Below are 24,345 nucleotides of genomic sequence, written 5' to 3' on the forward strand. Positions count from 1 at the left end.
AAATTATATAAAAAAAGGAAAGAGGTAGTCATATTTTATCCTAATTTTTAAGGGGAAGAAAAAAAATAAAAAAGAAGTCTAAGCAGAAAAAGAAAGTCAAACCAATCGTAGCGCAGGCTTATATTATATGGTCCTCTTGCGTGACATCTCACGCCCACCGAATTCAGATCCAACCTTAAAATTCGGTCCCCTCCATGACACGTGGACGGTCCACTAGTTGCCCGCAACCTCGTCCACCAGTGCACTCCCATTCCAAACCTACCCGAACTGCCCGGATCTCACCTATATCAAAATTTTCCGCCCCCTCAACATCTTCACTGCAAAATTTTCACCATGGCAAAATTCTACGCCGCCGTCATAGCACTCTTCTGCCTATTCACCCTCTCGCTCGCCCGTACTTCGCCGGAAAACGATGACGTCACCACACAGGTTTCTCTTCCTCTGGCTGAAGCCCGCCCCGCAGACCTTCCTAGCGAGCCGGTCAAAACCGAAACAGAGTCCAACTCCGTAGTCGCTACCTCCGTGCCCTTGACAAAAGTCACTTTTCGTCCGGTCAACCGCCGTTTCCGTGTGGGATCAAAACGTCCCTGCCGCCACCACTTTAGAATTTACCCCACGTTGAGGGAAATCGACGAGATCCCCTTCGGGGATGATATGATCATTCCCTCCGGCGAGAACAGCGACTTCGAGAACCCCGTACTTCACGGAGAAGGGCCGCGGGTTCGCCGGCGGTGGGTGAGGCTGCACCACCACCACGATGAGGACAGCGACAGTGATGACGACGAGGATGACGAACGGATGAAGAAGATCTTTAAGCGGTACGATTACGACAGGTTCAACAGGGAGAAGGAGCTGAAGGTTTTGAAGAAAATGAGGAAGCATTTCAGGCTTCAGCATGAGGAGAAAGAGAGAGAAAAGAGAAGTGGTTTCATGAAGCGCGTGCGCAAGTTCTTGGACCATTATTTCTAGATATTCGACTTTCATCATTTACTGATGGAATTATATATGCTGCTGCTAAAATAATCATGCGAGATAAATAATATGTACGTTTCTCGGTTTCAGATCCAACGTCTTGCATTGGTTCATGGACACACAGTAGTATGTGTAGTGAGTTGTGAAATTTTCATTTTTCCCTTTTGGTTTTTGTGGTCTGTAAATAAGTTTGCATCCGTTTGAGATGTGGAGGATCATATGCATATGTATACATATATATATACAGATATATTCTCTTTGTTTTGTACTATGATTTGATCATGATTCATTAATTCGATCATGGAGTAAAGAGGCCAGCGTAGTTTGCTAAGGAATGATCTGGTTTTGGCTGAAGGAAGATGTTCAAAGTGCCTATGGAAAATTTTCATAGTTGTATATACTAATCAGAAAGTTCTGTCTTCATTCAAACACATAATCATCATATTACAACATGAATTCTTGTAAAAGAGGAACAAATTTGACGAGTTCTAATCAGAAGGAAGACGAGCATGCACCTGTTTGCTGGTGGCTGGTAAGCTGAGAACACGGCCATGGGCTGACTTGAACTGCTGCTCCTTTTACATCAGAGCATTGCCATGGCAAATTCCTCGGCCCTCTCGCACCACGAAGATGGATGTTGGAGAGACAAATCCCAGTAAATGGTGCATTTTTCAGACCATGAATCAGACCAGGTTGCTGCACTCTTTCTCCCCAGATATTCTTGATAACGACATCCTTAAGAACTGGGAGGGCGTTTCGGTTATAGTACTCATCTGGGTGGTCTCCGACATCGCCAGAAATCTTTATCCCTTTTCTTGCATCCTCCATGTAGACGTTTGAGACTGTGATGTTTCTTATAACGCCTCCCCTGCCGACATTGGTCTTCAAATGGATGCCAACTCCCATGTTGAATAGGTTTATGTGCTCGGCTAGAACATCCTCGACACCACCAGAGGTTTCGCTTCCGACTGCGATTCCAGCAAATGGAGACGACCCGGTTACCCGTCTAATGGTGATTCCATGACTAGGACGACCATATGCTATTCCATATTCGTCCCACCCGCTCTTCACGGCTATGAGGTCGTCTCCTGTTGATATGTAGGCGTCCTCGATGCACACATGGGAGCTTGAGTCTGTATCATGAAATAATCTTGATATAAGCAAAATCAGTGTTTTCAAAGGTCATCTAACGGAATTGTGATTACATAGACATTTGAAATATAGCACCGTTCCATTTTGTATCATACCCGGATCAATTCCATCGGTGTTGGGAGAGTCAGCAGGGGCCAGTATCGTCACATATCGAATTACAACATTGCTGGCAAGAGGAAAAGCGTGAGTTAAACCAGCTCACCTATGTATCACATTTTATGCATTTGCAAGCCAAAGTGACTAGAAGTCCAGAGTAATCGATTGTGACAAAAGCTCAATATGAAAAGTTATGGTTCGTGGGAGTCTCCATATTCTATGTTCAGATAATTTATCACAGGTATCAAAGTGAAGTAGATAAAAGTAGTATTTTATAGGACTAGTGTTAGTAGTAGGTGAAAATGGCCATGAAAAGCATATATACAGATTAAGATGAGACTTGGAAATACGTTTCTATGTTGTTCATGATTGAAATCGAACCACGTACTGGCAATTATGTGGTGACTAATCTTTCTAAGAGTAATTTGTTTCCCAGAAAACAAGAAGCATTTTCCTAGTTAATGACCAGAAAGAATAAAACGTTTTTACATGTTATTAACCACTCATGCTAGCTGATAAGAAATTGTGGTATTAGGTCATTACCTGCAATACACAGGGTGTATGTTCCAAAAGGGTGAGTTCTTGAAAATTACATTGGAAATTATTACACCTCTGGAGTTCATTAATTCAATAAGGTTTGGTCTAGTAAACTTGAGAGTTCTTTGCCTCCACATGTTCCACCAGATGCCACCTTGGCCATCTATCGTCCCATTTTCACCTATTAAAAAATAAATAAATTGGAAACAACATGTTATTACTTCCTTTAAGAAAAACAAACATGACATAGAATACACGCTTGATCTTTTATGTTCTTCGTCAAATCAGGTTCTAGTATGTTCACAATTCTTTTCTTTAATGGTAGAAAAGTACAGGAAGAGCGCGACCAGCGTGGAACCATTTTCAAGTCTCTTTCCTAATATCAGTTCTATGCAAAAAAGAATTTAGAGAGGAAAAAAAGATAATTTGAGAGTCATCCAAAAGATTGCCTCAGGATGTTTTTTTCGAAAATGAAACCCAATGTACATTTAGCCCAGATGATCCATCTCAAATGTACCTGTGATTATGACATCATGTAGCCCATCCCCATGGATGAAGCTCATATACCTTCCTCCAGGTCGTTCTCTTCCTCTTCCATAAGATGGCAATGGCGCTACCAAGGGCCATTGCTCTGTATCCTAAAGCATTGAGGACAGAACAAGTCAAAGATCCATGCCACTTGTAAATATTATAACAAGGAGTCAAATACAGAGGAAAAAGAATCCATTTCTAGGTTACACCTCCCAAGAATGAACTTTTGTCCTGTCAGGACTATTTAAACTTATACTGTTGCACAAAGATAAGGACACCAAATATAGCTCAACAATGACATGAGCTATGCCTATTTTGGATCTCCATCAAAACCTCATCATTTTACTCTATCTTTAACGTTTAGTATTATTTGCCAGGCCTACATGACTCTGTTGTCAATTACAATAGCTGGCAGAACATATTTAAATGAACAAGAAGTCCGCCAACTGGATCGTCGGCCCACAAAATTTAATGTGTCCCTCGTAAGCTCTAATTCTTTACCATCTATATCCCTAACCCTATAGCGTATCATACCATTTCAACATAACTCCAGTCCAATGAATCAAACAAATTACAATTAACATTCCACGTGGTCCCATTTCAAGTTCTCATCACAAGTTTGCAATAGATAATAGACTAAACAATACTTCATATGGTAGCAAGTACCAAGAACAGTGCTATCTCAGGTACAAAATTAAGCAGGAGAAATCAAAGAAGAATAAATTGCTCAACATAGTTAGATTCAACTGATAAAGCAGAACACAAACAAGAATTCTCATAGAGAAAACAAAGGAGAAAATTTCAATACCATTGTGGCTTTGATGACCGCTCCTCTAGCCAAGTAAAGAGTCATGTGGCTGGTTAGATTGAAGGGTCCAGTCAAATACTCTCCAGGAGGAATATAAAGAAGAGTGCCACCCCTCCTCCTTAAATGCTCAATTCTATATATTGCTGCCCTGAATGCTTTTGTGTTCAAAGTCACCCCATCACCCACACCTCCAAAATCCGTTATAGATATCTTGTCGTATCGGTTCCTCATGGGGACAATCCACGAGCATGTTTCCCACTCAGCATTGGCATAATTTATGGACAGCAGTAGTATAACCCCAATGCGGAGCAGAATTAAATAATCAAAGCAGTGCATTTTCAGCTTTCTAAAGCAGCTAGGAAAGGAAAAATGGTGGAATTTGGTTGTTGAATAAGTGGATTTACTGGGGAAAAAGAACAAACAGAAGGCAACAAGAAAGAAGCATCTATGTTGAGTATGATATTGTTGAAAAACAGGAGCAAAAATCAATAATATCGCATATGAGTTCAAGGAAACGAGTCAAAAGAAAAGGTTTTCACTTAGATTTTGGTTCAGTAAAGGCACAACACTGGACAAAAGAAGCGCTATTTAATGCTGCACCAACACAAAGTAATGAAGAATCCAACCAGTAAAATCCAAATATAGATCTTCTGTACAATGATGATACAGCAATCCTGCATTCCCAAAGCAAAACGAAGAACACAAGAAACTCAAGCTTCCAGAAATCGGAGAAAACACAGTCCTGTGATGAAAAATGGGGAAGAAAACACACAGAAACAAACAAAATAATAGTAACTGAAACCAAAAACACACTCAGAAACAAGTGTGTGTAAAACAGTAAAAAGCTACCTGAAGCTGAAAGCCGAGTTTCAGTTTGTCAACAAGTGAATGTCTTTGCCGAAGAACACAAAGAGAGAGAGAGAGAGAGAGAGAGAGAGAGAGAGAGAGAGAGAGAGAGAGAGAGAGATGAAGATGGCAGAAGCAGAGGGTGTGCTGAGAGAAATTTTAAAGCAGAGTGTGTGTGTGTAATAATTATTTGATAGTAAGATGTTGGAAATGAGAAATGAAAAAAAAAACTAAGGGATAGTATTTATGTGTTTGAGGGATGATATGTCCCATTGACGCTCACTTATTCTCTTCTTTCTCGGGATAATAATTACTTTTTTCATATATATAAATAAACTAATAAAATAAGCATCTTACTCCAATATTATTAAATTTCTCTACCATCTACATAAAATACAATTTAATCGAATGTTATATGAAATATAACTATCTTTAGCTTCATTTAATACTCATTCATTTGATCCTTCAATAAACATACATGTAAAATCGAGAAATGTTGTTACGATATTATACTATCATAATTTGTCGCAGAATTGAGAAAATTCGATAACTTGTTCCATGCTCATGATAGGATTAAAAGGGTTCGTAAAGATTAAATTGGCCTTGAAAGTTGTGAAAATTACGAAATATGACAAAGGTTACCCTTTTTTTCTTCAGGTCAGATAGTCCGACTCGACAAACCTGTTATTATAGCCATGATCTTGACCCCATAAGAATAGGTAATTAGACACGTGGATTCGTACACCTTTTAACACGTTGACTTCTATAAATACATATAGGCTTTCATAAGAAAAGTATGTATTTTATAATTGTGAGGTCTGCTCTACAATTCTAATACAATTTAAATGAGTTGACTTAGACTTTAAAAGATTTTAACTAGAGGTCACTCAAACAAGCCTAACGACTTGTATTGTAAGTCAATCCGTCATCTAGATCGAGGTAAGACTTAATCCCATCTTAGATAGTAGACATTCAACTTAAGTCAAGTCATCACTTATTTCGACACAAATCACACACCTTATTCATGTTGTACAACTAAGTATCATACATATTATTTGAATGATGAGATGAGACGAAGCAGTTGGCAACACGAATAATGTGGGTGGGAAGAATATGAAATTTTATTAACTTCAACGGTCAAGTCAGTAATTATCCCTGAAAAAATAATGGAATATGACTTGATATTAGTGAAAAATAAGAATTCATTCAAAGTAATAAAATGATCCAATATCTTATAGTTCAACCCCCCAAAGTATTACTTAGATATTTCAATGAGGTATTATCCACAATTTTGGAGGACTCATTCTAATGAGTTTTTATCATTAATAATAAAATATTAAGTAGCAAGTCTAAAATTATCATTAAAAAGATAATCAAGTGATAATAATTTTAATATTTATTACAATATATCTAACATTTAAAAACTAACCAGAAACAAATATCTTTTTTACGTCTTAACTACTAACAACTTGGTGATAATACAAATATAATCGCAACTATTTATAGTCACTAAATTGTCTTTATACATGTGCAATTAGCTCTTTATAGCAATAATTTTAGATGTACAATTGTTTTATCACTAGTTATCACGATCAAAACTATAAATATTATTAAAATTACAAAATAAATCAGTTATATCCTTATATACTTCGAGAAATCACCACTGAAAGTCAAAAAGTATGACTAATTTGTGTAATAATGTTGACATAATTACGAGGTGTATATATAATTTTTCCAAAAATAGTGATGATTTGTGTAATTAATATTAATATTTATGATTAGCATATGTATAATTATTGGAAAGTAATAGTAATTTAGATAAGTAGATTGTAGATGAAGCAGTGAAAACGAAATTATCCCTTTGAATTATTATGTAAAACCCAAATAACTTTACACCAAAGACTTTCACTACCTAAAAGAAGAATACAAGATAAGAAATGGGCAGTGAGTGTCTCAAATCCCAATGCACAAAACATGGGATGGTTTTGCATAAAGAGGAGGAGGAGTTGCAGTAGTAGTGTGCATGTGAGTCCATGACGACAATGGTTGAAGTCCAGAGCAGACAACCACATACTCATACAGTCTCCAAACTCAGACAGCCGAAATAAAAGTGCATGTGCCCTCAACTTGTCGCATTAAACGCATCCATCTCACACCCCTCCCTCCCCATAATTTCAATTCCTCTTTACATTATTAATGTAGTACAATTCAAAAAGTGACAAAAGATTGTCTCTTTTTAAGATAGATTCGAATACGGATTTATTTGCGATAATAAATTCATAATTTGATTATAAAAAAAGTTTTGGTCCATTGTACGTATTAGTGGGTTTGTGGTGATGTGTTTTTTATTTAGTTAGTAATACGGTTTGGATCGTGCATTTTATAGTGGTATAAATATTTTGTGATTAGGATGAAAAAGGGTTGACGTGTTGGTCGTCTCTCTATCAAAAAGAAGAAATGCAAAAGATTCGAGATTTTCTTTTGTTATAAAAAATTATGGTCTATGATCCATCTTGGTAGGCCCAGTCCACACATCTCAAATCATTCACTTGAAAGGCTAAGCCCGATCCACTGTTTTGGCCCATTCTTTGCCAGCCTAATTCATCCACCTGGCCAATTGATCCGGCCCGATTTTTTTTATATTATACCTCACCTTCTGCAGGTGAAGAAACCCTAACCCTATTTCTCCGTCTCCTCGTCTCTTTCACTTCTCTCATTTCCTCATCTAAGTTTCCCCCTCCGACGTTCTTCTCTCTCACTGTCGTCAATGGTTTCCCTCTATTTAAGCCCTCTCAATGACTTCTGGTGGTTACAACGAACAAAAAAACAAAAGTTTTCTTCCTCCTTTCTCCACTCGTGCTCTTGATTAAAAGTTCTTCGTGAACTACGTTTCCTAAGTGGAAATTTTTCAGTGGTTTTCTTGTGGTCCTTGGTGGATCGACCTTAGTGGCGTGTTTTTGGAGATTTTTATAATTATTGAAGTGGTTGTCAGCCTTGGTGGTTGTGAGCTACCCATACCAGATTCGGCCCATGAACCATTTATCTCCTTTCTGTTCTTGTTCTTCATTTACTGTTATTATTAGATTTGTAATTATATCTAATTAATATTTCTGTAATATTGATTTGTAATAATTTTCGTAACCCACGATTCTCTATAATAATTGATTAAGATTTAACATTTTGCGCTAACTACTGAAGGATTATTTTATTTGTTAAGTACACCATAACACGATCCCAAGACCGTAATTAATTGTGACACAACAGCAACAAAGAAGAGTTCTGGTTTAAAAAAATGTTATTTAAATTTGGCCGCACTAAATCTATTACATTATAAGTATTATTTGAGTTACATGTGATGCACACGTTACCTACTTGACATGTGATTAACATGAAATTGACCAAATTTCATCATATTTAAGATTTTTCATCCGATAAGGCAACTTGAATAAATGGTAATAAGTATTTTCTGCAAATTGCTTGAAATAATTTAAGCCTGCAAGTCGAGTGACAATTCAATCAATTATCAACCCTACCTATGAAATTTAGAAATCTAAATAACATCAATAGTGATTTTTCTTTTTTCTTTTTATAAGAAAGGTGCAAAAGTCTCAAATTACAGAATCCTGTTTTTCATATTATGAATAATTACAATTTCTCTTCTTATATAAGCAGTGAATTTTCAATAAAGGGTGTAAGTACAAATTTCAATAAAAATGAAGGAAAAAATATAAATTACATATTTAGAAAGAGGTGTAAATGTAAGTAATCATAACTATAACTATGAAGAAGCCTTTTCCTCCATGAAAAGTGAAATGTAGTGAGGTGTCCAAGTTTTTGGGAATTAGATAACCAAAAGCAAAGGAGAGAGGGAGCTTTAAAGAGCAGAGGTTTGTGGGAGAAAGGTGCATAAGAAGTTGGGGGAACAACAACAATAAAGCTGCCCACTCCCATCATAATTCAACCTCCTCAATTCTCAATTACTAAACTAAGATTTTGATTATATTAATTATTAATGTATTATAAATTTTATAATTTTATTTTTATTCAACAACCTTAAAAACTTATTAAGTAAATTTAATCAAAGTTGGATGGCATTTTATATAAGTTGAAAACTAAAAATCTTGTTGTGATTGTGGTGGAAGGTGGGTACGGTCTCATATTTTGTCCTTGAAGACGTATGCACAAAATTGATGCAACCCAAATATAAAATCATTATTAATTTCTCCTACTTTCTTCACTTGTAAAAGAAATTTATCTTATATGTTAAGATAGTGTAGAACCCATATCCATATTGATGTATTATATTATTAGAATATTCCCATTCAAGACATTCACTTCAACATTATTATCCTACTACCAACCATGAAATTTCCTTAATTTTTTTTAGGTTAATTACATTTTATCATTTAAATTATGATTGATTTTATATTTTAGTATTAAATTTTTTTTTACGCCTACGTAGTATTTCAACTTTATAAAATTTTGTGCTTTGTCATTTATAACTATTTTTTAACCAAGTTTTTTGTTGAAAAAACATCACATACAGTGCAAATATGATACTTAAGTGTTATGTGATGTGATATTTTTCACATATGTACAGCATGTGATATTTTTTTTCAACAAAAAAAATAAGAAAAAAATGATTAAATTTGACAAAATTGAGTTAGTAAGTTGACACAAGAAAAATCAATAAAAAAATATAAAAATAAGTATAATTCGGATGATAAAACGTAATATACCCATTTATATATATACATATAGAAGTCCAAATTGGGCAAAAGAAGGACAATAGGCAATAAGGTGTATTTCTTTCTATTTATAGAGTAGCTAGAATTGGGGGTTGCTTGTCTTTGGGAACAATCGAGTTTCCGTAGCCTTTTAGGAAAGTTTACTTGGATTGGATCTCAAGAACAATGCCCATCCAGTTATGGTTGAAGATTTATTTTGTATTTTCAATTTTCAAAGCAAATGTAGAAATTGCTTTCACAAGTACCACTTTCGGTCCAAAAAGGGGAAAGATTTCTTGAAATAAAAGCTCTTCACAAGTTGCATAACAAATCAACAGCAGCATGCATATCCAACATCCTTGCCTTATTGAAATCAAATGTAAATTGCAAGAGTAATATCATATGAGGCCATGGTGATGAGCCAGCCTATTTAAAACTCATGCACCTTAATGAATCTAGTCTTGTATACGGGCTGTTTGAAACAACTTCTACTGTTGTGACCAAAATAAAATGTAGAAAATATTGCAAGTTAAATACTAGTAAAAATTAAGAGTATCTGAAAATAAAAAGTCCAAGTTGGAGTTTTTGAAAAAACAACTTAGTACTTGCAATTTTGCTAATAAGTTGTAGAATTGGTAGAGAACTTCTTATAGATTTTGATTTACATCAACTTAATTTAAGTGGTTCAAAAGCACAACTTGTAAAACAAAAACACTCTTTTCAACTATAAACTCATAAGCACTTCAAATAAGCTTTGCAATTATCCCTGCAACCAAAAAGCTCAAAGGAGAGAGCAATTTCAGCACAAGAGAGATTCCAAGAAAGATGCTGTTACTTAACCATAAATTCTAACTGAGTTAGGCATATGCGAAAGGATCCAGCAACATGAGAGAACAGGAAATACAAAGGCGTCAAACGCCAAATGTTACTTGTAATAGCAAATAGCAATTTCACGACAGTATCCAACACAAAACATCATCTCCAAACACATTGAAGTCTTTCTTTTATCTCCTACCCTAAAGTATTTACAACCCAATCTCAACACAAAGTCAACAACAAAGAAAAACGGGTGGTCTTCATTCCAGAAAGAGTGGGCTGAACATAGAGACAGTATCGCAAGAAACTAAGCAACAAACCCCCATCATCTTAAAGTAATAATGGATCAGATAAAGATAGCTGCAAGGCCACCGAGGAGGATTGGCAGAATACCAGTCTCTCAACTCACTTCTAGTTAAAAGATCATATTCTTCTGCACAGCTGATCGATTGGTTCCTCAAGCTGCAATCTCAGCAAACCCACTCAGACTCTATCAATTGGCTCGGTTCTGTCCTGCACAGCTAGACGCTCAGAGACATCAGCCAATGACTTGAGGTTGCACTTGATCAAAGCCTCAACAAAGTAGCATGTTTCGTCCTTGGTGTTACCCTCAGGCACATCAACCACAAACGACTCAATCACCATTGTTCCTGGTCTTCCGTCAATGATCTCTGGATGAACAGTGATGGTGGACGAGTAGTTCTGCAAGCAAACATCTGGTTAATAGAAGAAACATTGTTGAACCCCAAAAGAATTATACAATAGTCCCAGTTAAGCATCCTGAATAATTATACTGATTCTCGAAAAGGTTATTATAATAGTTCCCAGTTAAGTATCCTGAATAAGAACTCAATTTCTCTGATGAATGTATCAAGACCCACTAAAGGTATTGTGCAGGCAACTTGGCCGGCATTTGTAACATTAAAGGATGTGAAAAGGTTTCATTCAGGTATATCAAGTTACACATTCCAAGCAGAAATTATAAAAAGAAAAAAATGTTAAGGCACACCATACAGGGAACACATCCCTTCTTTTGGAGCATCTATACTCGCATATTTTTTCAAAGTTGTTTATCCATACATGGCACCAACGGTTGAAAATCAATAAACCAACACCCTTCTTGTTTTAATCTGGATGAATATAGCCAAGAAATAAAAATTATTCTTCTTTCCAGGTGACAGAAGGTTGATAGCAGAAAATGTTCATAACTCAACTCACTAGTCAAACTAACATTCTAATACCCCTACTGAAATACAAGGAAAACGTACTCTACCATCAGACTCCATAAAAATCAGTGCTTACTTCAGTTACTCGTATGAAATTCCGAATGTAGCTACTTGGAATATTCCTACAAATAATCAACTCAGATGCTTTCAAAGTTTACATGACAAAATTCACGTAAAACGATTGTAAAGCAGTCAACGACATCAACAACATGAATTCAATCACACAACATAAGTCAGACAAATCGACAAAATAAATCGAGCTAAAACTGATTAAATACCTTGAGGCGATGATCCCCACCGACAATCCGCATACTGAAAATGTGCTCCTCATCATCCAACAGCTCCAACCTCTCCTTGCTGGTGGTCGCCGGAAGCCCCGACTTCACATTCACCTCTCTAACAGTTCCAATCTGCAAATCACCTTGAACAATACACCTACTCACAAACGGCTTGTACCTCTGCGGCTGATCAAATCGCCTCACCAAAGACCATACCTAAACAGACAAAAAACTCAAATCCAACCACTACTCCAAAAAAATGTCGGACGAAACATCAAACTAATCCCAACAACCTCTCGAATCCATCAAACCCAACAATAGATCCGAGATTTAAGAAAAAAAGAAACACAAAAACAAGAGAATCACATAAAAACTTACAAGAGGCAAAGGAGCCTTGATGTGCTTAACCAAAGAAGAAGTGCACTGGTTTTCCCTGACGTCATGCTTATGGTGCCTCCTGATGAAATCCTCCTCCGGTCCGCCGGTGCGCCTGTCGCCGTTCATTGGGGTGACCATCACCGAAAAAAGCTACCGGTACAAGAAGATTCACCGGAACAGTTGGGTGGGATATTGGAGGAATGGGGTAGTGGGTAAGGGGGAGTGAATGAGAATCAAAGTGAGAGTCAGAAACTTCACAACAGTCCAAAACACACCGCCATTGGCACCTGCAACTTGCCTCAATGGTCCAAATTTAATTCTATATATTTTTCTCTCTCTCATCCACATCTATAAAGAAAGAAATATGGGCTTAATAAATAAATAAATACCCCACCATCTTTTATAATTTAAAATAATAATTTAAGTGGGGAGAAATGAATAGTTGTAAAAGGGGATTGGTGGGAGTGCGAGTTGGGGTAGTATAGGAATAGAGAGGAGTAGACTGCTTTTTACATTTTTATTGGTCTAAAATAGAAACCTACCTTTTTGACAATTGGAAGGTTGGTTATTTTGCTAAGAAAAGGGCAAGTGGCCTTTATTCTAATTTACATTTTTGGGTTTCATGAGTTTGTACTTTAGTGCCAATGGGCAGGGGTAAATTGGGAAGATCAGAAACATGTTCTTCTTCACTTGAATTATCCTCAAAACTAAACATCATGATGATGACTTGGAGTTTGTACTTTTTCATTTCTTCTTTTACTTTCTCAAATCAAACTCCCGCATTCATATTCTAAACCTTATCTTACAAAAATAGATATTTCGATTTTTTTTAAAATAATTATATTATTTAGTAATATGTTAAACACCAACCAACTTGATATTTGTGATTATTTTATATAAACTACAATTTATTATATTTTTCAATAGATTCAAATATTAAACAACTACTAATATATTAAAATTTCAACTTCCTTCAAGGTTTTATTACCACCTAAAAAATAAAAGAATAGGCACCGCGTTGACATTTTGTTTTGCTCGAAATTTTGATGAAGGAACAAATGTTAGAAAACATAGAAAAAGATCGAAAAGAATCGAAATTTAATGTGTGGAGAAAATGAAAGCAAATTTTCCCTCATTGACCCGAAATTGCTTCCTTGCGGACTGCTTCAATGTATATACCATAGTTTCTTAAGAAGAGATGTGAAACTTGATCAACAACATTTCATATGACTCCTTCTTAGGTCAACCCTTCTCAAATAGATAAAGATGATACATTAATGGATGAATTCAACTACGTAAATCCAAGAAAGAGATAGGAGACCAAGAAACACGACTTAGAATATTTTTCAGCGCTGATACATTAGTGATGACATGAAGAGCACATTTACATCAAGCAACGAGTGCGATCGTTCTCCAACTGCAGTTGCCGTCTCATACTCGGAGACGAAGATAACCTCAACTATCTTCAAATGCTTTATATGGAAAGTAATGGAAACTTGTATAGAACCTTCAGTAAGAAGCATTGTTGGGAGTCGAGTATAGCGTCCTACCAGCTTAGGGAGTTCTTTGACTGCTGAATTTTAGCAGCATAAGAGCTTTCAATCTCTTCCTGCATGTCACCCCAGTGGTTCAGAAATTTCTTATATTTATCTTCATTTCTTGAGCAATACGAGAGCAGCTCAATGTAGAATGCAGTTAAGGTATCACTCAAGTTATATACATATGCACATGGGAATTCTTCAGTGACAGCACGAAATAACCACCTCCGTGTGAGAAGACATAGCTTTGAACCACCACAAAAGGTGTACAAATTTCCCTCACTTGAATTAAGTTTTTTAATCACACATAAAGGCGAGAGTTTATTCCAAAAAAAATTATTTACTTGACACTTTAGCAATTTTATAGTCAATTGAAAGTAATGGTGTTAGATTTCCACAGGCCAAGTGCAACTACAGTCAAATTATCGATGTCTCTATAATCATGAGCTTTTGCCAGCTGGGGCATGAGTATTCCTAGAAGATCCCAAAACTTTGGGTTCGAGACAATTCAACCATTCATATAATGCAACAAACAGACCACTATATAGTGTTCGCCATTATACTAAAACCTAGAGATCGAGGCTTCCTAATAATTACACATCAAAATAGTTCAACAAGTAAACAGGTATTTAATGAAAGAGAGCTAGAATTTATCAGAGGCGAGAGATTACGGCTTAAGATAATACCTTGCAAGATTTTAGTAGAGGCTGCAAAAAAGAGGATCTAAAATATCTGATTGATTTGCCAAGCAAGGTATTTTCCAGTTCTGCCACAAAAAATTTCAGAAAAATGGCAAAATGTCACAATGCATCATAGTTATGAATATCACACACAGAGAAAGCATTTTGAACTCCAAAGCTGGTAATGTACCTTCTTCACCCCCAGTTCCTAAAGCTCCCATGTTTAATTCTTTCAAAAGCTGCAGATTGACAAAAAAGTGCGTGAAATATGGTTAGAAGTAAAATTGTCATATATTTATCTGTTCAAAATCATTTGTTTCACTGTACTAAATCTGTAGATTGGGAATAAACATCAGGATTCATGTCCTTGTTAAGGACTAAAATTTGGGAAATAGACATAACCAGAAAACACGTTGTTGGACTACAAGAACACCTAGATAAGCTAGGTATGTCATTCCAGCATGCAACACAATTGATGAACAAGGAAGCACTAATTGCATGTTGCAAAGACCAACAGAGGAAACACATTGCCCTAAGTACCAAGCAAGCCCCCGTTGGCCAATACATGGATATTATAAGAATTAATCTAAAGCGCCTGAATATGGTTTGTTGAAGTATGAGAAGATATCATAAGCTGTATCCATTGGAGTAGCACCATATAGAGGTATTATTCTTCTCAGCAGATTGTCTGTCTGTATGTCCATGTCAATGCATCAATATACATCTCAAAATTGCTAGAGATCTAAAAGGATATAAATCACTTCCACCATGTTACCACCAAGAACTATCCTTGCTGGAAAGCAGTTATTCCTAATTTATGATTATTATTCCTCACCTTGGAAAGAGTTGGGACAGCAGAAGGATCAAACTCTTCACAGTGCTTTGGATCAATGGGAACACAAACACGGCCTGGGACAGAAAAACAGATAACATTCAGTAATCTTGAGGAATCAGGAATCCCAATGACAAGTAGCTGTGATGATTCAATATTCTGGACAATAACATTTGAAGGTACAAGGAAACAATTGTACCAGTTTTGGGGTGTACGCAGAATGGTGCCTTCAACAAATGGTTCATGTGTTTGGAAACCTGAGATGGCAACCAAAACATTTCATGCGCTAATCCACATCCAGATACTGAGTAGTGCGCAATATGCTACTTAGAATTGACCTTATAATCTTCCAGACAGAAATCATGAGGATACGGATTTATTTGAATTGATATATATCAATGAGAAAAGTAACACAAGGCAGACCTCCAAATCAAGTCTCGGATAGGTGAAAGAGAACACAATCTCTTCAACACTCCTGTGAATGCCTTGCACCTGAAATTCAGAGAATAATTCCTTCAGTTCCATTAGTATCTCTAAAGAACTCATGATTTTTGCTTAATGTCTGTCTTCAGTTAAACTAGGAAATCTGGAAGAAGCTTGAGCTAGAATTACAATTAGAAGAATCATACCACAATATTGCATCCTTCAATAGAAAGAGAACCAAAGTAAAATCAGGCAATTCAAAGTCAAAAGTTTGACACTAACAAATGGATCATTTCTAAAAAGGGAGTCGATTACACTTATTCAAGCAAATTCTCCTTAGAGAAAAACAAGAAAAGAATTCCATAGTAGGAGCCATACCTTCTGTTTCCCTGATTGCAACAGATGCTTAAGCTGACCCCATCGAACAACATTGATATCGTCACGTGATCGTTTGTTATCCAGCCATTTTCCCCGGAGCTCAGAAGAAATGGCTGCAGAACTCATGAGTGAGGAAGGCTATAAACTATTTCACCAGAAAGGAGATGAAGCAATTAGGAAGCATATCAGCATACATTCATCTGGAATCATTTCCAGTATCTTCTCATATCTTTCCTCATCTGAAAATAAATTTTGACTCAAAATATACTTTTCCTCGAAGAAATCTTTCAACACTTCAGCATATGATCTCCTGCAAAGGCAGAAAAGAGTGCAAGTGGTGAATTGGGGAACTAGAGTGATGATCAGTAATATATATAATTTGCTTACCCTAGGAACGGATGGAGTGAGCGACCCGCCAAAGTAACCTTTTTAAGGCTATTTTCATTTCCCTGAAGAAAAACAGAAGTTCATTAAAGATAAGGATATTGAAATTATACTATTGAAAGCAAAATGTTCAGAGAGAATCAAGAATAAATAACCTTGTGGACATGTAAATATTCAGTAATTGCAGCCCTTTGTTCATTGTTCAACCTTGTCAAGTATAAGATGCAGATTAGTCTCTAGAAACTATCAGAAAGAGATAATACCCTCACTTGATGCACAGTTACCTTACCTTCTTGCTTTACCATCACAAACCCAACAATGGACACCACGACGACCACTGTACACCCATAAAATGTGGTTAAATCCAAAGTCATCTGTGCAGAACAGCATATAAAGGGGTTAGCACAGTTCAGAACACGCCTAACAGATATCATACATTCAGGTATTGTGGCCTTTGTTATAGATAAATGCTTAAACCAATTCAAAAATACTTTGAAAAGGAACACCAGAAAAGAGAACAAAGAAGGTATTTGTAACACTTTTCTTCTCAAAGACCTATGACAAAGAGCAGTAGAAAAGTCTTCTCTTGGAAGAGAAGTTCCCTTCATTAGAAGACAGAACAAAACCCATCTTGGCGAATATAAACCAAACAAATGAGAAGAAAAGAAATACATATGCACATGCAATATGAAGAAAAAGGTAAAAAGTTTGCAACATGTTCAATTCAAGCTATAGCAGTTCTAAACTAGCTTCCCCCATTCTCATTTATCATAAACAGAATAAATCGGGCTACTCTGTTCTACTTGGCCAAGCAACAAAGAGTCGACATAAAGCACGCATATTTTGATGCCTAAGACTTTAGAGACATCAGAAGCTATGGTAGGTTTACTTTTACTGTTATCCTACTTCTGTTGTTCCAAACATAAGCTTCATACTGTGACCCTCGGACCATTGAATATCTTTTACACAGTTTTTGTTACCTCTAAGTGCAGTATCAATCACTTTAATAGCTACTGTCATCAAGGGCCAGCATTCTGAGCAAACATCAGCCCCAGAGCAGCAAAATCTAACATCATCATAATCTGATATATCCTGTAGCACGCAAAAGGCAGTATCAAAGTCTGTGTACCATCGGAGATTTACTTTTGTTGCCTTAGTCAAACACTCCACCACACTCAAAACACAAAAGTTGAAGAAAATCAACTACTTACTATATCAAATATAAGTTCTCTCTCCACTGGGGTGAAAATATTATCACCAGACTGCGCATAAGCATGTCTCTTTGCAGGCTGGAACACAGTGTAAGTTCAGTTCCAATGGTGAAAACATGAACAATATACTACAATGTTGACAAGGGCGTGGCAAGAATGTACTAGTGTATGATACGGGCTTAAAATGCATGACTTTTCCATTCACAGTAAGTCTACATGAGTATGAATTCTGCCCATAAATTGCAAACAGAGAACTAGACGTTGCATCAAGATTATATATCTATGGCCCATTATGCAAGGTCGACTGAGTTATACTTACATCCACACTGTACACTGGACCAATATCAATTTTGAAAGGGCATTTCTCCTTGATCGCATTTTCTAGTTCGGCAACATTGTTGAAAGACTGAAACCGCAAATATATATCATTATCCAAAGTGAAAGAAAATTCTCTTCTCCCGAAGTAAGATTGATCACAACCAGGATGCTTTCCATCTAAAATAAGCAGCCAAAACATATAGTTACAGAGGACAGCAAACGATAAAGAAACAAGAGTAACTATAAGGAGGAGGCTCTCTAGAATAAGGATTACCATTTCCGTATGACATCCATTTATGCATGTCAGCAAATGGAAAAAGTTTTCCTGCACAGATAAAATTAAACCAAACAATGGCTTCAAGAACTATGTAGAGAAAACTTTACTCCTATTAATTCTTAATTTAAAAAGAGAAAAGCAGGATTGAAACATAATGGATAAGAAAGTTAAGTTATAGTAGTATATCCTTTCATTTTCCATGTTATTAGCTGATGAGTCAGAAATTTTAGAGCCTATTTCAAGCTAACATGAAAAAGCATTCGCTAAACTGAACTCCAGGGCTGCACCCATTTAGTTTATTGGATCCAAAACATCAGTGTGAAGAACACTAACAAATATCTTCTCCTAAGTTTGCTTTCAAAGAAGAACCAGACCTTTACTGTCACTAACATGGTCGAAATATACTTTTTACCCAGTTACATAAATTTATCCTTTTATATTCATATCTGTTCAATACCTTGGAATATATGTAAGTTGGTTTCAATATTTATTAAACATAAGTCTCCATAAAACAGTTCAATTTTGCTTGGCTTTCAATCTTCCCTACTGAAATCTAATATCTAAATACAACCTTAGAAGCCGGCAGAAACATAACAGCAAATGTGAAATACCTGATGATTGATTAACTATAACTCACTTGAATTACATATTTCATAAAGATATCATCCACATTCCACAAAGGAGCAGGATAACATTTTCAGAGTCACCAAATTTCACTTTATTCTCATGCATTAGTTAAAAAGTGAGCATGAAAAATTCATTTAAGCTTCTTAGCATGGAGGGAGCAACAGTTGAGATCATAAAAATAACATTAAACTACAGCAATTTACGAGGAAAAAAGTAAATCAACATTCTTAAGCTGGAGACTAATACAATTGATTGCATCAGCAGCTATAGAGAAGGATGAAAAGAAAAGGACATATCACCATAGTAAATCTTGAGGTAATTAGCGTTGAATCCTTCAGGAAATTCACTACTTGGCTTTTGCTCTGTTCCCACTCCGTCAATTACCATGTCTTCCACCATGTTATCAACTTCTTCTCTGACCATTTCCAAACAATTACTGTTTCCCCTAACAAGTGTAAACACACACACACATCACTAGAACCAATAAAAAAGTTGGGAAAAACGAAAGAAAAAAAGTGATGAAACCACGGCGCAAAATCCCTCGCCATAAAATACTGTTCAACGCTGAGATTGCAGAATACCACTCTTAAATTCAACAATAGGTATGTTCAACTTACAAACGGCAACGGCGGACTGCGAGCGGTGGATGCAGGAGGAGAATTGAGGGAAATGGAGGGAAAATAACGAGCGGGAAAAAGGATTTTGGCGGGAAGAATATATCAAGAGAATGTTTTGGGCTGCGCATACGCCTTTTGGGTCCATACATTTATTTATATTATACTAGCCATTTAGACTATATATTTTAAAATATATAAATAAATACATTATACTAAAAATAAATAGAAAAAAATAATTTATTAATTAATATAAAATTTAAAAAATTAAATAAGTTAATCGTTTTATAAATTGAAGGCCATTTTTTATTTCATAAAAAATTAATACATAATATCATTAATCACCATTTGTAAGTGTGAAATTTTTTTCTTTTTACATAATAGATAGCATAGCATGCTAAGATTCGTTTAGATAATTTTTTTTTGGCATCATTATTTATAGAATTAATATAAAATAAATAAATAACTTGTAATTAACCAAGATATGATGTGTATTCATATATAATTAATTATTTTAGATCAACAAAAAAGTTTAAAAAACTTGTCACGTTTTGCAGCTACCAAAAATTACTTTATTAGTCGATAAGGCCTTACTTGAGTGGTAAGGTTATCAAAAATACATTATTAGAATTTTAGATTTCATTTTTTTATCAATTTCTATTTGATATTTTTTTGAAATAAGTTTGAAACATAAAACAATTTAATAGATTATAAGGTGACTAATTTAACACATATTATAAGTTTGGTATTATCCAAGTTCCAACATGTTTGTTAATTTCATACAGGCCATTCGCTGTTAGCTGTTCATGTATTCGGCCAGTAAGGATCTGGACCGCCCAAGAGTTTATGAGATCTTAGAAAGCCCAACCATCCCAGCTTTAGGTATTTCCGTAAATCGAATGAGTCCAAGGCCCAAGCACAGTTGATTGACATACCTCAACTTTATTGAGATAATTACATCCCCTTCTATGAGATTTTGTACAACTATACGTAAACTCTTTATAGTTTGAAAGTCAAACAAATTTCTTTTGATCAAACTATCATTATACATTTTCACATATTAATAAATGTGAGGAGGTCCATCTCGGATCTTATAAGAGTAATTTGATTAGAAAATATTTGTTTGACTTATAATGTATCTGTAAGTCAATCGAGAGTAAATATGAATTTTTTTTTTATTTTTAATATTTTGTTGGTGTTTAGTAAATTCACGGAATTTACTAACAATTGAATATATTTATCATATAAAAAAAGAAACAACTGACGTATTAACTGTAATTTTTTAAACCACATAAAATCTACATATACTTATACTGAACCTCAGAAAATAACGGTGTAATTATCCCTACTTTACGTTATGCAGTTCTTTTGGGGTCCATCTTGTTACCCACGTACAAAAGTGTCCTATATCATGTGGAAAAGTTACCTAATCAAAGCCCTTACTTATGGCCAATGAGACTTAATTTAGTAGTTGAAGTTGAAATTTCACAGCTACAAGAATATTAGTTCAAATCCCACCAACAAAATAATTGTTGTTCTATTTTAATGATTTATACATTTAATTTCATAATAACTGATTGATTAATTATAAATATTTTATATTATTAATTATATATTAATTGTTATATCGCTATTTAAAAACATGATTTTAATTATAAGCGTAGTCTACTCAAAGAAAGAAAGAGCGCTTATTTTCTATACTGAGTTTGGACCACAAAATTATCCAAAGACGTCTATCTATGTGCATCACAGCTGAGAGTAAGAGATGGGAATGAAATGTGGCTGTATTTGTTCTCCCATATAGCAACACTTAATGCAATTTATCCTTATGAATAATTAAATTGTTTTTTATTATAAAAAAAATTAATTTATATTTTTGTACTTTTAAAATAAAGCAATTTACATCTCTATCTAAAGGAGTAAATTAATTTATTTTAAAAAATATAAGGGAATAAACTGTTATTTTTTTATAAGGGAGTAATTTATAATATCATAAAAAAATTGATTGCGTTTTTTCCTATATATTATGATTATTTTGAGCCCACAATTAGAAAATCCAACATTTACACATTATACCATTATTACCACTATCACTATCACGGAACTAATACATGAAAAATTTTAATTTGAATTGAATTTGATCATATCAAAATAAATTATATGAAAAGTATAATATATTTGTATTGTGATTAGTATACAATTCAAGTCCTAAGATAAGTGATTAATTACACGACAAGCTGTGGTAAACTTGATTTAATTGGATTTGGATAAGATTTTTTCCAAAAACATGGTTCGGCTAAATTTCAACTGATCAACATTAATTCCATAACCCCTCAAACAAACTATTGGCAAGAAATTATTTAAAAAAAAACTAATTGGCAAGAACTTCCCATATCAACTCCGGGTCGTACGACGGCAAGCGGGCAAGCGAGCACCCCACCATCTCCATGTCTCCCGGCGGCGCCACCGTCGAGCACCACTCGGAACCCGGGGACTCATCGCCTCTCCAGAACCCGTCTTCCGAAACACTCCCACTCCAGCTCTCAGTGTTCTCAATTGACGGAGATGAATCTGCTTTTTCCGCCACTTTTTCACTTTCGCTGACTATCGAAGCATTTGTATTTGAATTACCCTCCAATTTCTTGGCATCCCTGCGTGCTTTCTTCTCCCTCTTCACCTTCTGGCAAATCGCCTGAATCTTAGCATCGACGGCATTCTTCAAGGCGTTCACCCGGGCCCCGTCCCCGAGTCCCAACCGGGTCGGGTCACGCAAGTTGGGGAAGTTTAACCGGGCGTACTCACCCCGCAGCTTGTACGCCGCTCTATCGTAGGCGTAGGCGGCGGCTTCCGCCGTGTCGTAGGTGCCAAGCCACACTCTCATTCTGTTCTGTGGAAGTCTGATTTCCGCCACCCATTTCCCCCAGTGCCTCTGCCTAACCCCTCTATACAACTTCCTCTTGCTCGAGCTAAAATACGTCGGATGATAACCCGGTTCAGCTCTTGGAATCAAAGGATTTCCCCGGTTCTCCACTGAGAATTTCTGTAGCAAATCCCTTTGCCTGAGATACACCGACGAGCCCAGGGGCTCGAACCCCTGTTTCGCCACACACTCCGACGGCTGACAGTAGGAGAAAATGGAATCCAAGGTGTTGGAATTAGAGGTCAGAATGAGCTGCGACAACGAAATCCCGATATGAGAAGCGCTCTCAGCGGCGAACGCGAGGTCGGTCTCTTGATTCCCGGCCATTTTTCTTCAAGAAAACAGGGGACAAAAAAACAACAGTCCCTTCTCCTCACAGCCCGAAAGAAAATCCAAAAATCAACAACAAATTCGCAAGAAGAGACGGTGTTCTCACAACTGTTAGCTACGGACGAAGCAAGAACTCAGTGATCCGTACTAAAACACAAGGATCGCATGGAAGAAGTTAGAACAGAGTAATGAAAAACAGAGCAAATATTGAAGTGTTTGAGGAGAGAACAGTTTAGGGTTAGTGTTGTGGACGTTAGGTGACAAGTGACAAGATTTTTGGGGGCTGAAGGGTTGATTTCTTGTTGGTGTATTTATAGCTGGAGTGGGAACCATTTTTTTCTCCCCCATGCTTACTGGTAACTACTTCACATTCATCATTCAACTTTTTGTTTACCTCCTCTATTAAAATGACTATATTGCCACTGATTTATTTATTTTTTAAAAAGATAATTATATAAGGGTAGGAATTTTTTTATTTAATTTTTGTTTATAAATTGTTTATCTGCGTATATTTGGTATAATTTTCTTTTGAATAAAAAAAAAATTAATTAATGTTGGAATATAGTGAAGCAATCATAAAATGACTGGCCTTTTTTTCATTTTATTTTGTATAAGTTTAAGCTAAATTTAGAGTGGCATAAAAAAAATTTGAGAGAAAGGGTCTAATGTCAGATGATAAAGATATGTTGAAAAAAATAATACTGTAGGTTTGTGGTATAGTATGTCGGTATCTCTTAGTTTAGACTTCAGATCAAGATTATGTTTAAGCAATTATTTTAAATGTTATTAAGTATTTAATACGAATTTGATTTGAACCATTGAATGAATATTAAGAGCAACAAATTAAAAACATATCAAATATTTTGAAAATATTTATTCCTAAATAAAGACGATTCGTGTCTTATACATTTTAAAAACATCTAATAAAAAATTAATATATTCTACAAAAATTCAATTGAAAATTGTTTAAAATATATATATATATATTTCATAGTGTGTGATTCTTTGTATCATTCAACATATTTAAGTTTGAATATCGATTTACTATATCAATAATTCAAAGAATAAATAAAAATTGGGTTCTCATGAGGTTCGTCAATATTACAAATACTTTATTATTATTTAAAAAAATATAAATACTCTTTAAAATTAACGATAATCTAACGATTAGACCTAATAATATGCTGTAAAAATAGAGTATGCTTGACGATTAGGGGTAATATAATTTTTTAAATAATAAATAAAAAATTATAATTATGAATAACCTCAAAGAAAACAGCAGTGGGAAAATCTGATGATAGGTGGTTCGATCTTTTGGGTTTGGAGTTCACATTGTGAGTCATCAAATTGATTCACACGTGTGGACCAATCAGTGGTGTGGTCCGTACATCTGAAGAGAAGAAAGCAGCTTTATGAATTAACCACCGCCACGCGTCCTGTTGTGGT

General features: G+C 35.4%; 5 protein-coding genes across 8 annotated transcripts; 1 reads left to right on the forward strand and 4 right to left on the reverse strand.

The window, feature by feature from the left end:
* The first annotated feature begins 295 nt into the window (after nucleotides 1-295).
* On the forward strand, nucleotides 296-1,243 carry LOC105179131 (uncharacterized). Its single transcript, XM_011102729.3, has one exon. The coding sequence runs from the start codon at nucleotides 334-336 to the stop codon at nucleotides 967-969; it is 636 nt and encodes a 211-aa protein (XP_011101031.1). The 5' UTR covers nucleotides 296-333; the 3' UTR covers nucleotides 970-1,243.
* Nucleotides 1,244-1,341: 98 nt separating this feature from the next.
* LOC105179130 (Pectin lyase-like superfamily protein) lies at nucleotides 1,342-5,156 on the reverse strand. Of its 2 annotated transcripts, none has more exons than XM_011102728.3 (6): nucleotides 4,946-5,156; nucleotides 4,097-4,770; nucleotides 3,275-3,395; nucleotides 2,764-2,938; nucleotides 2,220-2,290; nucleotides 1,342-2,105 (listed from the first exon to the last, which is right to left on the reverse strand). In XM_011102728.3, the coding sequence occupies exons 2-6, from the start codon at nucleotides 4,430-4,432 to the stop codon at nucleotides 1,465-1,467; spliced, it is 1,344 nt and encodes a 447-aa protein (XP_011101030.2). In that variant the 5' UTR covers nucleotides 4,433-4,770; nucleotides 4,946-5,156; the 3' UTR covers nucleotides 1,342-1,464. The 2 variants fall into 2 exon arrangements, with proteins under 2 accessions (XP_011101030.2, XP_088737386.1); XM_088881260.1 differs by having other exon boundaries at nucleotides 4,097-4,838.
* Nucleotides 5,157-10,570: 5,414 nt separating this feature from the next.
* Nucleotides 10,571-12,720, reverse strand: LOC105179132 (abscisic acid receptor PYL8). The gene is made up of 3 exons (XM_011102730.3): nucleotides 12,368-12,720; nucleotides 11,990-12,205; nucleotides 10,571-11,187 (listed from the first exon to the last, which is right to left on the reverse strand). The coding sequence occupies exons 1-3, from the start codon at nucleotides 12,503-12,505 to the stop codon at nucleotides 10,969-10,971; spliced, it is 573 nt and encodes a 190-aa protein (XP_011101032.1). The 5' UTR covers nucleotides 12,506-12,720; the 3' UTR covers nucleotides 10,571-10,968.
* An 848-nt stretch (nucleotides 12,721-13,568) lies between these two features.
* On the reverse strand, nucleotides 13,569-19,784 carry POLA3 (DNA primase POLA3). 3 transcript variants are annotated; one of them, XM_011102731.3, is made up of 17 exons: nucleotides 19,653-19,784; nucleotides 19,335-19,480; nucleotides 18,406-18,456; nucleotides 18,133-18,308; nucleotides 17,814-17,891; nucleotides 17,583-17,694; nucleotides 16,892-16,976; nucleotides 16,758-16,809; nucleotides 16,606-16,667; nucleotides 16,413-16,528; nucleotides 16,219-16,331; nucleotides 15,841-15,909; nucleotides 15,617-15,674; nucleotides 15,421-15,494; nucleotides 14,776-14,824; nucleotides 14,592-14,671; nucleotides 13,569-13,976 (listed from the first exon to the last, which is right to left on the reverse strand). In XM_011102731.3, exons 1-17 carry the CDS (start codon nucleotides 19,778-19,780, stop codon nucleotides 13,914-13,916), a joined length of 1,512 nt encoding a protein of 503 aa, XP_011101033.2. In that variant the 5' UTR covers nucleotides 19,781-19,784; the 3' UTR covers nucleotides 13,569-13,913. The 3 variants fall into 3 exon arrangements, with proteins under 3 accessions (XP_011101033.2, XP_088737244.1, XP_011101034.1); XM_088881118.1 differs by having other exon boundaries at nucleotides 19,335-19,450; nucleotides 19,653-19,772; XM_011102732.3 differs by having other exon boundaries at nucleotides 19,335-19,471; nucleotides 19,653-19,772.
* A 2,103-nt stretch (nucleotides 19,785-21,887) lies between these two features.
* LOC105179134 (Integrase-type DNA-binding superfamily protein) lies at nucleotides 21,888-23,198 on the reverse strand. The gene has a single exon (XM_011102733.3). The coding sequence runs from the start codon at nucleotides 22,894-22,896 to the stop codon at nucleotides 22,021-22,023; it is 876 nt and encodes a 291-aa protein (XP_011101035.2). The 5' UTR covers nucleotides 22,897-23,198; the 3' UTR covers nucleotides 21,888-22,020.
* Nucleotides 23,199-24,345: the final 1,147 nt, after the last annotated feature.

This window comes from Sesamum indicum, linkage group LG6, assembly GCF_026168435.1.
Source record: "Sesamum indicum cultivar Baizhima isolate 11 linkage group LG6, ASM2616843v1, whole genome shotgun sequence".
NCBI classification, from domain to species: domain Eukaryota; kingdom Viridiplantae; phylum Streptophyta; class Magnoliopsida; order Lamiales; family Pedaliaceae; genus Sesamum; species Sesamum indicum.